Source organism: Pygocentrus nattereri, chromosome 18, assembly GCF_015220715.1.
Source record: "Pygocentrus nattereri isolate fPygNat1 chromosome 18, fPygNat1.pri, whole genome shotgun sequence".
NCBI classification, from domain to species: Eukaryota; Metazoa; Chordata; class Actinopteri; order Characiformes; family Serrasalmidae; genus Pygocentrus; species Pygocentrus nattereri.
In genome coordinates, this window is record NC_051228.1 from 212,571 (window position 1) to 226,445 (window position 13,875).

Genomic DNA, 13,875 nt, shown 5'->3' on the forward strand with positions numbered 1-13,875 from the left:
TTACTGAAGCTCAGAGTTAAAGAGGAGGAGAGTTTTCCTGAAGCTCAGAGTTAAAGAGGAGGAGAGTTTTACTGAAGCTCAGAGTTAAAGAGGAGGAGAGTTTGACTGAAGCTCAGAGTTAAAGAGGAGGAGAGTTTGACTGAAGCTCAGAGTTAAAGAGACGGAGAGTTTTACTGAAGCTCAGAGTTAAAGAGGAGGAGAGTTTGACTGAAGCTCAGAGTTAAAGAGGAGGAGAGTTTTACTGAAGCTCAGAGTTAAAGAGGAGGAGAGATTTACTGAAGCTCAGAGTTAAAGAGGAGGAGAGTTTTACTGAAGCTCAGAGTTAAAGAGGAGGAGAGTTTTACTGAAGCTCAGAGTTAAAGAGGAGGAGAGTTTTACTGAAGCTCAGAGTTAAAGAGGAGGAGAGTTTTACTGAAGCTCAGAGTTAAAGAGGAGGAGAGTTTTACTGAAGTTCAGAGTTAAAGAGGAGGAGAGTTTGACTGAAGCTCAGAGTTAAAGAGGAGGAGAGTTTGACTGAAGCTCAGAGTTAAAGAGGAGGAGAGTTTTACTGAAGCTCAGAGTTAAAGAGACGGAGAGTTTTACTGAAGTTCAGAGTTAAAGAGGAGGAGAGTTTGACTGAAGCTCAGAGTTAAAGAGGAGGAGTTTTACTGAAGCTCAGAGTTAAAGAGGAGGAGTTTTACTGAAGCTCAGAGTTAAAGAGACGGAGAGTTTTACTGAAGCTCAGAGTTAAAGAGGAGGAGAGTTTTACTGAAGCTCAGAGTTAAAGAGGAGGAGAGTTTTACTGAAGCTCAGAGTTAAAGAGACGGAGAGTTTTACTGAAGTTCAGAGTTAAAGAGGAGGAGAGTTTGACTGAAGCTCAGAGTTAAAGAGGAGGAGAGTTTGACTGAAGCTCAGAGTTAAAGAGGAGGAGAGTTTGACTGAAGCTCAGAGTTAAAGAGGAGGAGAGTTTTACTGAAGCTCAGAGTTAAAGAGGTGGAGAGTTTTACTGAAGCTCAGAGTTAAAGAGGAGGAGTTTTACTGAAGCTCAGAGTTAAAGAGACGGAGAGTTTTACTGAAGCTCAGAGTTAAAGAGGAGGAGAGTTTTACTGAAGCTCAGAGTTAAAGAGGAGGAGAGTTTTACTGAAGCTCAGAGTTAAAGAGGAGGAGAGTTTGACCGAAGCTCAGAGTTAAAGAGGAGGAGAGTTTTACTGAAGCTCAGAGTTAAAGAGGAGGAGAGTTTTACTGAAGCTCAGAGTTAAAGAGACGGAGAGTTTGACTGAAGCTCAGAGTTAAAGAGGAGGAGAGTTTGACTGAAGCTCAGAGTTAAAGAGGAGGAGAGTTTTACTGAAGCTCAGAGTTAAAGAGGAGGAGAGTTTGACTGCAGCTCCGAGTTAAAGAGACGGAGAGTTTTACTGAAGCTCAGAGTTAAAGAGGAGGAGAGATTTACTGAAGCTCAGAGTTAAAGAGGAGGAGAGTTTTACTGAAGCTCACAGTTAAAGAGGAGGAGAGTTTTACTGAAGCTCAGAGTTAAAGAGGAGGAGAGTTTTACTGAAGCTCAGAGTTAAAGAGGAGGAGAGTTTTACTGAAGCTCAGAGTTAAAGAGGAGGAGAGTTTGACTGAAGCTCAGAGTTAAAGAGGAGGAGAGTTTTACTGAAGCTCAGAGTTAAAGAGGAGGAGAGTTTTACTGAAGCTCAGAGTTAAAGAGGAGGAGAGTTTGACTGAAGCTCAGAGTTAAAGAGGAGGAGAGTTTTACTGAAGCTCAGAGTTAAAGAGGAGGAGAGTTTTACTGAAGCTCAGAGTTAAAGAGACGGAGAGTTTTACTGAAGCTCAGAGTTAAAGAGGAGGAGAGTTTTACTGAAGCTCAGAGTTAAAGAGGAGGAGAGTTTGACTGCAGCTCAGAGTTAAAGAGGAGGAGAGTTTTACTGAAGCTCAGAGTTAAAGAGGAGGAGAGTTTTACTGAAGCTCAGAGTTAAAGAGGAGGAGAGTTTTACTGAAGCTCAGAGTTAAAGAGGAGGAGAGTTTTACTGAAGCTCAGAGTTAAAGAGACGGAGAGTTTTACTGAAGCTCAGAGTTAAAGAGGAGGAGAGTTTTACTGAAGCTCAGAGTTAAAGAGGAGGAGAGTTTTACTGAAGCTCAGAGTTAAAGAGGAGGAGAGTTTGACTGAAGCTCAGAGTTAAAGAGGAGGAGAGTTTGACTGAAGCTCAGAGTTAAAGAGACGGAGAGTTTTACTGAAGCTCAGAGTTAAAGAGGAGGAGAGTTTTACTGAAGCTCAGAGTTAAAGAGGAGGAGAGTTTGACTGAAGCTCAGAGTTAAAGAGGAGGAGAGTTTGACTGAAGCTCAGAGTTAAAGAGACGGAGAGTTTTACTGAAGCTCAGAGTTAAAGAGGAGGAGAGTTTTACTGAAGCTCAGAGTTAAAGAGACGGAGAGTTTTACTGAAGCTCAGAGTTAAAGAGGAGGAGAGTTTTACTGAAGCTCAGAGTTAAAGAGACGGAGAGTTTTACTGAAGCTCAGAGTTAAAGAGGAGGAGAGTTTTACTGAAGCTCAGAGTTAAAGAGACGGAGAGTTTTACTGAAGCTCTGTGTTTTCACGTGTTTATTTAAATTGAGCTCTGAGTTTGACTGTCTAATAAAAGCTGAACTGAGCTCCACAGCTTAGAAGCAGAAGATCTGAAAGAGTCTCTTCACATTTTCTGTTGTACTGAAGGTGTTTAGACCTCAGAATCTGCAGATCTAAAATCATAAACAGACACACATCCAGGAGCTTTAAGGTGATTTAGAGCTTTAGAAACCAGCAGCAGAGCTTTAAACTCTCTCTGACAGATCCAGGCGGTCAGTGCGGTGTGTAACGGGGTGATATGGGTTCTCTGTGTTGGTGCTGTGAGGATCCGCACTGCTGTGTTCTGTATGAGTTCTAAAGGATAGATTTTCTCACATGATTAAAGCTGCTTTAGTGACTGTGTTTACATGCTGGGTTATTTGAGCTCCAGAGGAGCAGAAAGTCTGGGTGACTGAGTCGCTGCACTGAAATACGATAATCTAGTGGATTCAGTCTGAATTTGTACTTATTATAAATCATCGCTGTCCAAAGTAAAACACGTATATCCATTTTTTCTATTTTTACTTTTCTACAGAAGCTGTCCTTTACTAAATGTAATGACTGGACCAACAGAAATGCTTTAAAACACCTCAGAATAAAATCTCTTTACATTAATGTAGAAGTGAAGAACGTTTCTTCTCCTGAAAATGACAAGACCATTTTCTTTGGACAGCGACAAAACGTTTATGTATCAATGTTGGAAGATGATGTATGAAAGATATCAGATATCCAGTGTTGACACTGGCCCTCAGTCATGTCACCGCTACATTAATCTGAATAAATAAACATTTCTACAAAATATTTGTATGATTTGCGTAATTTACTGAGCAAGTTCTCCTAAAATCTGAGGTACCGTTTGTTTTCAGGACCAGCTGAGACTGTAATCACCACCATACAGTGAATTTATGGCAGAGCAGGTTCTCATTAAGAGAACAGGAGAGTCAGAAAAGCTGCAGAGCGGAATGTTAGAAAAAGAACCAGCGTCCGGATCCACGACAGTGTCTTAAGAAGGGGAATCTTCGTAAATGTGCTTTTAATTTCATTCTTGAGAAAAAAGTTACGAGAATTTGTTCTTCAAAAAAACATCGTAAGAATTCTCTGATTTTCTTTCCTCACTGGGGCCTCAAATTTCCCCGTTGTGGGACTTCACAGGGTCACTTCACAAGGGTTTCTTAAGAATAATTCAAAGAACGTGTGTTTTTCCTGAAAACCGATGGTCTAAACTTCTCTCAGCGCTGCCGCTGCTCCTCATCCTCGTCCGTCACCCCTCAGTTATCGAATTTTCTAAGGAGGACTTTTTCCTGTTTCTTCCTCCGTCAGTTCTGGATCTTGTCTGGTAATATTTTGATATTATTAAAATATATTATTAATATTTCTGATTATTAATATCTCTGAGTGAATGAACTCAATAACAGGAAGAGCAGTTCATGCACATTTAAAATACGCCTCCCATCATTCACGGACTGCGTCTAACGTGCTGCTCCTCCTTAAGGAGAACCTGATCCAGCAGATGTGATGGACTGTGGTGGGCAGTAGATGTAGGTGACCGCTGATTAAGTGTTCACAGCTGATCACACTGAGCGGGTCAGTAAGGAACTCCTGAGCAGGAGAACTCTGAGCTGCAGGAGCTGCAGGAGGCGACAGTTAAAAGCACAGGTGAGAGAAGATGAGGTTACAGAAGTCGACAGTGTTACAGTATAAACTACACAGCACAGTCAATCATATCTGACCTGATTTACATATAAAACGGCAACATTTAAGTTCTTTCACTGTTCTTTAAAGCTGGTTTGGTGTCCAGAGTGAGGAACCCTTAAAAACAGACACCTAAACCAGCCACGTTTAGACCTGGGCTTAGTCTACATTCACATCAGTAATGTGGACTGGACTGTCCAGTGTGTGGTCAGTAGATGTAGGTGATGGTCCAGGTGTGGTCAGTAGATTTAGATGATGGTCCAGGTGTGGTCAGTAGCTGTAGATGTTGGTCCAGATGTGGTCAGTAGCTGTAGATGATGGTCCAGGTGTGGTAAGTAACTGTAGATGATGGTCCAGTTGTGGTCAGTAGATATAGGGGATGGTCCAGGTGTGGTAAGTAGCTGTAGATGATGGTCCAGGTATGGTCAGTAGATGTAGGGGATGGTCCAGGTGTGGTCAGTAGCTGTAGATGATGGTCCAGGTGTGGTCAGTAGATGTAGGAGATGGTCCAGGTGTGGTCAGTAGATGTAGATGATGGTCCAGGTGTGGTCAGTAGATGTAGGGGATGGTCCAGGTGTGGTCAGTAGATGTAGATGATGGTCCAGGTATGGTCAGTAGATGTAGGGGATGGTCCAGGTATGGTCAGTAGATGTAGGGAATGGTCCAGGTGTGGTCAATAGCTGTAGATGATGGTCCAGGTGTGGTCAGTAGATGTAGGGGATGGTCCAGGTGTGGTCAGTAGCTGTAGATGATGGTCCAGGTGTGGTCAGTAGATGTAGGGGATGATCCTGTAGGGAACCCGTCTGCAGTAGGTGTCCCAGGCCAGGCCGTATTTGGCTCTGCATTGCCGCTCGTCTCGCGCCTCCCGATGGACCAGCAGGATGGAAAAATAAACGACATAGAAATATGGCAGAAGGTGAGAAACACCTGCAGGACAGAAACGCAGAGATGATGCTGATGGAGTCTGGAGATTCGGCTGAAGCACAGCAGAAACAGGATAATTAGATCTTTGGCTAAACCCTCTTTACGAGTGTCCTCACCGCAGGGCAGCGACCAGGCCAGCGCCATCAGGATGTCCCCCAGGTAATTCGGGTGTCTGACGAAGCCCCACCAGCCGGACACTAACAGACGCTTTCCTGTTGCCGTGGCGATAGTCTCCAAATCTGTAAACAAAGAAGCTGTCAGACATCAGAAGGCTGTCTCTGATTGGTCAGAACGCTGTCTCTGATTGGTCAGAAGGCTGGCTCTGGTCAGAAGGCTGTTTCTGATTGGTCAGAAGGCTGTCTCTGATCAGTCAGAAGGCTGGCTCTGGTCAGTAGGCTGTTTCTGATTGGTCAGTAGGCTGATTCTGGTCAGAAGGCTGTCTCTGATTGGTCAGTAGGCTGTTTCTGATTGGTCAGAAGGCTGTCTCTGATTGGTGAGAAGGCTGTCTCTGATTGGTCAGAACGCTGTCTCTGATTGGTCAGAAGGCTGACTCTGATTGGTCAGAAAGCTGTCTCTGATCGGTCAGAAGGCTGTCTCTGATCGGTCAGAAGGCTGACTCTGGTCAGAAGGCTGTTTCTGATTGGTCTGAAGGCTGTCTCTGATTGGTCAATAGGCTGTTTCTGATTGGTCAGAAGGCTGACTCTGACTGGTCAGATCGCTGTCTCTGATTGGTCAGAAGGCTGACTCTGATTGGTCAGAGGGCTGATTCTGATTGGTCAGAAAGCTGTCTCTGATCGGTCAGAAGGCTGTTTCTGATTGGTCAGAAGGCTGTTTCTGATTGGTCAGGAGGCTGTTTCTGACTGGTCAGAAGGCTGACTCTGATTGGTCAGAAGGCTGACTGATTGGTTACACATGCAGTGTAAGTTGTCATGCTAATGTATCCCAACAAAGAGTAAACATCAGTCTTTTTGATGTTAATTACAGTGTAATGAGTTCAAACTGAGAGTGTTTTTAACTCACGTGCGATGCTTTTGTGTGCCGGGTCTCTCCTGAACTGGTTCTTCTGAGAATTAGACTTACGGAAGATAGAATATCCGACTCCTGAAATGCAGGGAAGACATAACAGATTCAGCAGGTTTATACTGATATATCATCCACTAATTATCATGTTACACAGACACTGATTACTGATACTGCTGTATCAGTTGCTGCTGTATGTAAACAGCCTCTGGTTAAACGTGCTGCTCTCTCCAGCCACAATCACAGTACCTTCAGAGCCAGTTATCAGAAAAAAATCGCTGCAAACTAAAGTTTGAATGGGAATGGTGGGATCACCGTTCAGAAGTATGATTCCGAGCGCGCTGAGTGGACTGAGAGTCTGCGGATGGATGACCAGGAACATGGCCTGCAGTCCGTACGTGAAGGGCACCCACGCCAAATCTCCAAACGCCAACATGAACCCGAACCCATCGTGCACGATGTCCATGGTGGTCAACACGGCCTCCTGAACAGCCAAAAATAAAGCATATTTATGTTTGGGTGTGTTCCACAGTTTGGGAGCATCAGCTTCACCTCACCTTTAGTGTTTGTGAGGAAAACAGTCCGAGATCAGCCTCTTTCATTTCTTCCTTATCAGATAAACATCCTCTGTAAATCTTCACTAACTCTCTGTGTAGCTGTTCACTCTGAATTCTACTGTACTGTACGGTTCTCTGACCCTCACCTCGTTCCAAAGAGCGTCCGTCACATACAACAGCTGGAAGCCGTTAACCAGCAGCATGGCCAGAGATGAAGACCCTCTGAGTTCCACCTCCTTCATCAGCATCGCTGCGTTTAGCACCACCTGAACACAATAATAATAATAATAATAATAATAATAATAATAATAATAATAATATCACAGTAATAACAACACAGTAAAATACATGCTTAACATTTAAATCTCATTGATACCACTAGAACAGATTTTACCCTTAGTGTGAGTTAGAGCGTCTGCTATACACTGTAAATGCAGATCTGTAATGCACTGTTAGCTGCGCTGTGGTTACTGGACTTCTAATTATAACCATTATTATATATCTGTATTTTATATATCTTCATCTTATATATCTATGTGTTGTGTATTTGCATGTTATTTATCCAACATCACACATCTGCTTGTTACATATCTGTATGATCTATGTGCACTATATGGCCAAAGATATGTGGACGCCTGACCATCACACATATATGAACTTGTTGGACGTCCCATTTTAAATGCGCAGGCATTATTATGGAGTCACCGCCTTTTGTAGCTGTAACAGCTTCCACTCTTCTGGGAATTTGTGTCCATTCATCCAGAAGAGCATTTGTGAGGTCAGAAACTGATGTGTTCATCCCAGAGGTGTTTAGTGGGGTTGAGCTCAGGGCTCTGTGAGGCCACTGGAGTTCCTCCACTCCAAAATGGTCACTCCATGTCTTTATGGAGCTGCTTTGGGGCTCAGTCCTGCTGGAACAGGAAAGGCTCTTCCCCAAACTGCTGACAAAAAGCTGGAAGCTTAACTGTGTACAGTGTCTTTGTGCTGTAGCATCAACATCACCCTTCACTGGAACTGAGAGCCCAAACCCTGAAAAACAACCCAGCCCATCATCCCTCCTCCACCAAACTCTACAGCTGGCTCTGTGCTCCGGTAGGTAACGTTCTCCTGACATCCACCAAACCCAGATTCATCATCAGACTGACAGATACAGAAGATGCATCACTCCAGAGAACACGGTTCCACTACTCCAGAGTCTAGTGGTGGTGCTTTACACCCCTCCAGTCGACGCTTGGCACTGCGCATGGTGATCTTAGCCTTGTGTGCAGCTGCTCAGCCATAGAAACCCATTTCATGAAGGTCCTGATGCTCAGTTTTTGTGCTAATGTTGCTTCCAGAGGCAGTTTGGAACTCTGCAGTGGGTGATGTAACAGTGGATAGACACTCGGTGGCCTAATAATGTCCACAAACTTTTGGCTACATCGTGTATCTGTACGTTATGTATGTTATGTATCTATACATTATAATCCTACTGCTCACCCAGCCGATTAAGCCCGGTCTCAGCTCACAGAAGAACTTCAGATCAAACGAGCCGATTCGAGGGTTCAACTCCCGACCAATAAAGAAATCATACAGAGGATTTCCTTAAAAACACAAAACCAGACGGACAGACGGTCAATAAACGAGTTTACAGAGCAAAACTCACTGGACACAACAACACAATATAAACACAGAAACACAATAATTCACCATACAAAGCGCAGTTTTACACGCGCCAAAGAATCTTCACATGTTTATTTTACTACAGTACATATTATTCTATATAATACTTATAATACTTCATAATTATTATATTTGAGTTATAAATGAAGTCATTATCTTATTACTGTGCTTCCTCAGACGCACTGTACTCCACGTCTCAGCGACATTCCTTTATTCTCTTCCCAGTTCTGTGTCCAGGTCACCTGTGACCTGATTTTCTGAGGTCAGCTAACAGATGCCCACGTGGGCCTGCATCGCACCGATGGATGGCTGTGGCATCACCGATCAAACCCACAGCCTCCTGGCAGTACAGTGTCAACACAAACACTCTGGAGATCAATTATTTATCCTTTAAGAACCAAAGAATTTGCCCTCCACTCTTGGAGGTGTGGCAGACCTGGTGTGTCCCCGACCCTTACCTGACCTGTGTGTATACAGCGATTATCAATGCCATGTTTGTAGCGCTGTAGTGTGTCTGAGTGACTGAACGACTGACCTGTGTTCCCTCCGAGTGCAAGCTGGTGTGCAGGAGCCCAGAAAGAACGGATATACAGGTACAGCGCCAGCAGGTACGACACGCCGATCGCGCACACCGCTAACGGCAGCACCAGATCAAACAGGTAACCGAGCGGCATCCCCAAACACACACACACAGCCAGCAGAACCGCTGTCATGCACAGCGCGTGGAACCCTGCAGCATTAAAACACAGACAGAACCTTAAACAGCATGTGGAACCCTGTAGCGTTAGAACACAGAGAGCACGTTGAACATTGTGTGGAACCCTGCAGTATTAGAACACAGACAGAACTTTAAACAGCATGTGGAACCCTGCAGTGTTAGGTCACAGAGAGAATGTTGAACAGTGTGTGGAACCCTGCAGTGTTAGGACACAGAGAGAACACTGAACAGTGTGTGGAACCCTGCAGTGTTAGGACACAGAGAGCACGTTGAACAGTGTGTGGAACCCTGCAGTGTTAGGACACAGAGAGCACGTTGAACAGTGTGTGGAACCCTGCAGTGTTAGGACTCAGAAAGAATGTTGAACAGTGTGTGGAACCCTGCAGTGTTACAACACAGAGAGAACGTTGAACAGTGTGTGGAACCCTGCAGTGTTAGGACACAGAGAGAACGTTGAACAGTGTGTGGAACCCTGCAGTGTTAGGACACAGAGAGAATGTTGAACAGTGTGTGGAACCCTGCAGTCTTAGCACACAGAGAGAATGTTGAACAGTATGTGGAACCCTGCAGTGTTAGGACACAGAGAGAACACTGAACAGTGTGTGGAACCCTGCAGTGTTAGGACACAGAGAGCACGTTGAACAGTGTGTGGAACCCTGCAGTGTTAGGACACAGAGAGCACGTTGAACAGTGTGTGGAACCCTGCAGTGTTAGGACTCAGAAAGAATGTTGAACAGTGTGTGGAACCCTGCAGTGTTACAACACAGAGAGAACGTTGAACAGTGTGTGGAACCCTGCAGTGTTAGGACACAGAGAGAACGTTGAACAGTGTGTGGAACCCTGCAGTGTTAGAACACAGAGAGAACATTGAACAGTGTGTGGAACTCTGCAGTGTTAGAACACAGAGAGAACGTTGAACAGTGTGTGGAACCCTGCAGTTAGAACACAGAGAGAACGTTGAACAGTGTGTGGAACTCTGCAGTGTTAGAACACAGAGAGAACGTTGAACAGTGTGTGGAACCCTGCAGTGTTAGGACACAGAGAGAACGTTGAACAGTGTGTGGAACCCTGCAGTGTTAGAACACAGAGAGAACGTTGAACAGTGTGTGTAACCCTGCAGTGTTAGAACACAGAGAGAACATTGAACAGTGTGTGGAACCTTGCAGTGTTAGGACACAGAGAGAACGTTGAACAGTGTGTGGAACCCTGCAGTGTTACAACACAGAGAGAACATTAAACAGTGTGTGGAACACTGCAGTGTTAGAACACAGAGAGAACGTTGAACAGTGTGTGGAACCCTGCAGTGTTACAACACAGAGAGAACATTAAAAGGTGTGTGGAACCCTGCAGTGTTAGAACACAGAGAGAACGTTGAACAGTGTGTGGAACCCTGCAGTGTTAGAACACAGAGAGAACGTTGAACAGTGTGTGGAACTCTGCAGTGTTAGAACACAGAGAGAACATTGAACAGTGTGTGGAACTCTGCAGTGGTCAGTCAGGAATCTACAGATCAAAGCACTATTTAAATCAGATCACTTGAATATGCAAATCTACTGTATTACATAATGACTGAGGTCAGCCTGTAGTGGGCCTGAGAGGGACAGAGTGACGGTCAGAGTGGAGTTTGGACTTTGGGCTGATTTGGGTTAAACTGCTCAAACAGCAGAACTGAAGGTCAGTAACGACTGTAACACAGACACAGAGAAGGGTGTGGAACCCTGCAGTGTTAGAACACAGAGAACGTATGAGTTTAAACTCAGATCAGAGAAACGCTGCATTTAAATATCACTGCATTAATAATCATTAATAATATTAATAACATTATTAATGTTCAAAGTGCTGTGTGTGAGACTGAAAGTGGGCACAAATGTTACCGTTGATCGGATATTTCAGTTTGGATCCGTCTCTCAGAACCAGCCCCTCGGACACCTGCACACAGGTGAGAACATGACAGTGTGGAACTAGAAGCAAGTCATGTTTTATACTTCTGCACTGGCCACTTTATTAGAAACACCCACCTTGTGCTTCCACTAACTGGCCACTTTATTAGAAACACCCACCTTGTGCTTCCACTAGCTGGCCACTTTATTAGAAACACCCACCTTGTGCTTCCACTAAATGTCCACTAAATGTTACACTGAGGGTTCTCAGGTAAGCTCACCTTTCCCATGGGCAGCAGGTAGAGGGCACTCTGCAGGCTGATCCAGCCGACCATAATGGCAGCAGCGACCGGGTCCCACAGAAAAGTGGAGTGGGGGAGAGGAGGGGGCCACTGCAACAGAGCGCCACCTGGAGTCCGACACACGCTCAGCAGGTACAGAACCGTCAGAGGGAGGAACACAGGTATACACGCCGCACCTGTACACACAGAGTCGGAGTCAGAATCAGAGTCAGATTTAGTCAGAGTTACTTTCATTAATAAGATGTTATTTATAAGGAAAGTTCATTTTTATGTTAATGTGTTAGTTTAACCATTTACGCCCTTTTACAGGAAGCTCGGTATTAACAGTTACCACCCAGTAATTTATACTGCGTGTTTATTCTAATGTTTTATACTTATCATTTATATTACTGTCAAAAACACAGTTAATAACCAGAGCAGCGCCGTGTATAAGACACCGCTCTGATTAGAGCCTCTAAACACGAACGGGTGAGTTTTACCCAGAGCTCCTCCGAACTCCATCTCTGTGTGTTGGGCTGGTTTGTGTTTGTTGAGTTTCATTCTGCAGCTCAGAGATCGGAATCTGATCTAACGGTCACTCCTGTCCTTCAGTGCCCACACCTGCAGCTCAATCCACCTAAAACACAGGTGAATACAGGTGAATACAGGTTTGGGCGCAGTCGTGGGCTGGATGTTACCGGAAGGTTGCCGGTTCGATCCCCAGGGCCGACAGTCCATGACTGAGGTGTCCTTGAGCAAGACACCTAACCCCCAAATGCTCCCCGGGCGCCATGGATAGGGCTGCCCACCGCTCCGGGCAGGTGTGCTCACTGCCCCCTAGTGTGTATGTGGTGTTTCACTTCACGGATGGGTTAAATGCGGAGGTGGTTGTGGTATCAAAAAAGTATCACTTAATAACTTAACACAGGTAAACGCAGGTATATACAAATAAACACAGGTTAACACAGGTAAACACAGGTAAATACAGGTGAACACAGGTAAACAAGGGTAAATATAGACAAAAACAGGTTAACAGAGCTCACATGCACAGCCTCAAATGCAACATCTCTGTTGAACAATTTTCATAATTTACAATCACCAATATAATTCACTGCACACACTTTTATGTTTTATTAATGTTTTTCACAAAATTATACATCCAGCCAATGAACAACAGGTGAATTAGTAAATGAATGAATAACAAAGTAAATAAAAATAAACAAACCTTGTCAGTAAATAAATACATAAATAAATAATGTAGATGGTGTTAAATTTGCAATTAAACATTGGCAGAACGTGTCATTTGATCGGGGTGCACAAACTTTCTCACAGTAAACGGTATTGTGAAGCTGCACGTAGAGAAACATTTTCACGCGCGAAATACAGGTGAACACAGCAGCACGCGCAGGTGTTTGTCCGGTAAACAGATCAAAGACCAAAACAAAAACACTTTAAACTTAAATATTAATGATATCAACCCTGTTATAGCGCTGTTATTAACCCTTAATACAGCATTAATATTAAACTCTCACCTTCTGCCTGAAGCCCGGAATCAGTCTCAGTATTGATCCGGTATCAGTCTCAGTCTCCGCTGTCACTCACTGTTAGTCTCAGAATTAAACTCTCTGTGCGGATTCGCTGCTTTCAGTGATGCAGGGTGACGCGCATGCGCAGCCCTTCGCGCCGCACACTGCCTCGTGTCTGACCAATCAGCGCTCAGCACCGTCATCAGAAGAGCGTGGAAAGGCAGCCGGACAACCAATCAGAGCGCAGAGTAGGCAGGAGGTCCCGCCCCTAGCCAATAGGGGAGCGCCCTGAGGCACGCGATGGGCTGGAGGTCTGTTTACCACGCTCCTATTGGGTACTGCAGCTCCGAGGCCCCGCCCCCAACTCACCGGCACACGCGCGAACACCTGCGTCACATCTGAATCACAAATGATTCACTTCTGACCGTTTCACCCGATTCACAAACAGCGGATTCGATTCAGATTAATTTTATTCAGTGAAACAAACAGACTCGGAGCTTCAATCTGATTTATTCCGATTATTCCGCTCTGATTAGACTAATTACAATTACACCGCTCCTCTGATCACTTCACACAGCCGCGCTACCTCACACTCATTAAAACCAATCAGTGATGTGATCAATAATTACAGGACAGATTTCAAATAATCACTCTGACTCACTGACTCGGCTTGTGTACTGCAGAGTAACAGACACTCAGCTCTTCACGTTTACAGGTTCTCTTAATCCAGAGAACCAGCTGCTTCCTTCTCACATGTAAGAGTCTGTGCACCCCCAACACCCCCCCCCCCCCCACCCCTCTCAGCATAGCAGTAGAGGAACCCGTTTTGGTGCTATATAGAACCCTTTTCAAAACATCATAGCAGTAGAGGAACCCGTTTTGGTTCTATATAGAACCCTTTTCAAAACACAGCAGTAGAGGAACCCGTTTTGGTGCTATATAGAACCCTTTTCAAAACACAGCAGTAGAGGAACCCGTTTTGGTGCTATATAGAACCCTTTTCAAAACATCATAGCAGTAGAGGAACCCGTTTTGGTCCTA

General features: G+C 44.7%; 1 protein-coding gene across 1 annotated transcript; it reads right to left on the reverse strand.

Annotated features, from left to right (window-relative positions):
* Positions 1-3,375: 3,375 nt before the first annotated feature.
* On the reverse strand, positions 3,376-13,594 carry tm7sf2 (transmembrane 7 superfamily member 2). The gene is made up of 11 exons (XM_017725734.2): positions 12,841-13,594; positions 11,809-11,945; positions 11,309-11,505; positions 11,022-11,076; positions 8,965-9,159; positions 8,247-8,350; positions 6,914-7,033; positions 6,526-6,694; positions 6,211-6,291; positions 5,307-5,429; positions 3,376-5,193 (listed from the first exon to the last, which is right to left on the reverse strand). Exons 2-11 carry the CDS (start codon positions 11,867-11,869, stop codon positions 5,033-5,035), a joined length of 1,266 nt encoding a protein of 421 aa, XP_017581223.1. The 5' UTR covers positions 11,870-11,945; positions 12,841-13,594; the 3' UTR covers positions 3,376-5,032.
* Between the last annotated feature and the right edge of the window lie 281 nt (positions 13,595-13,875).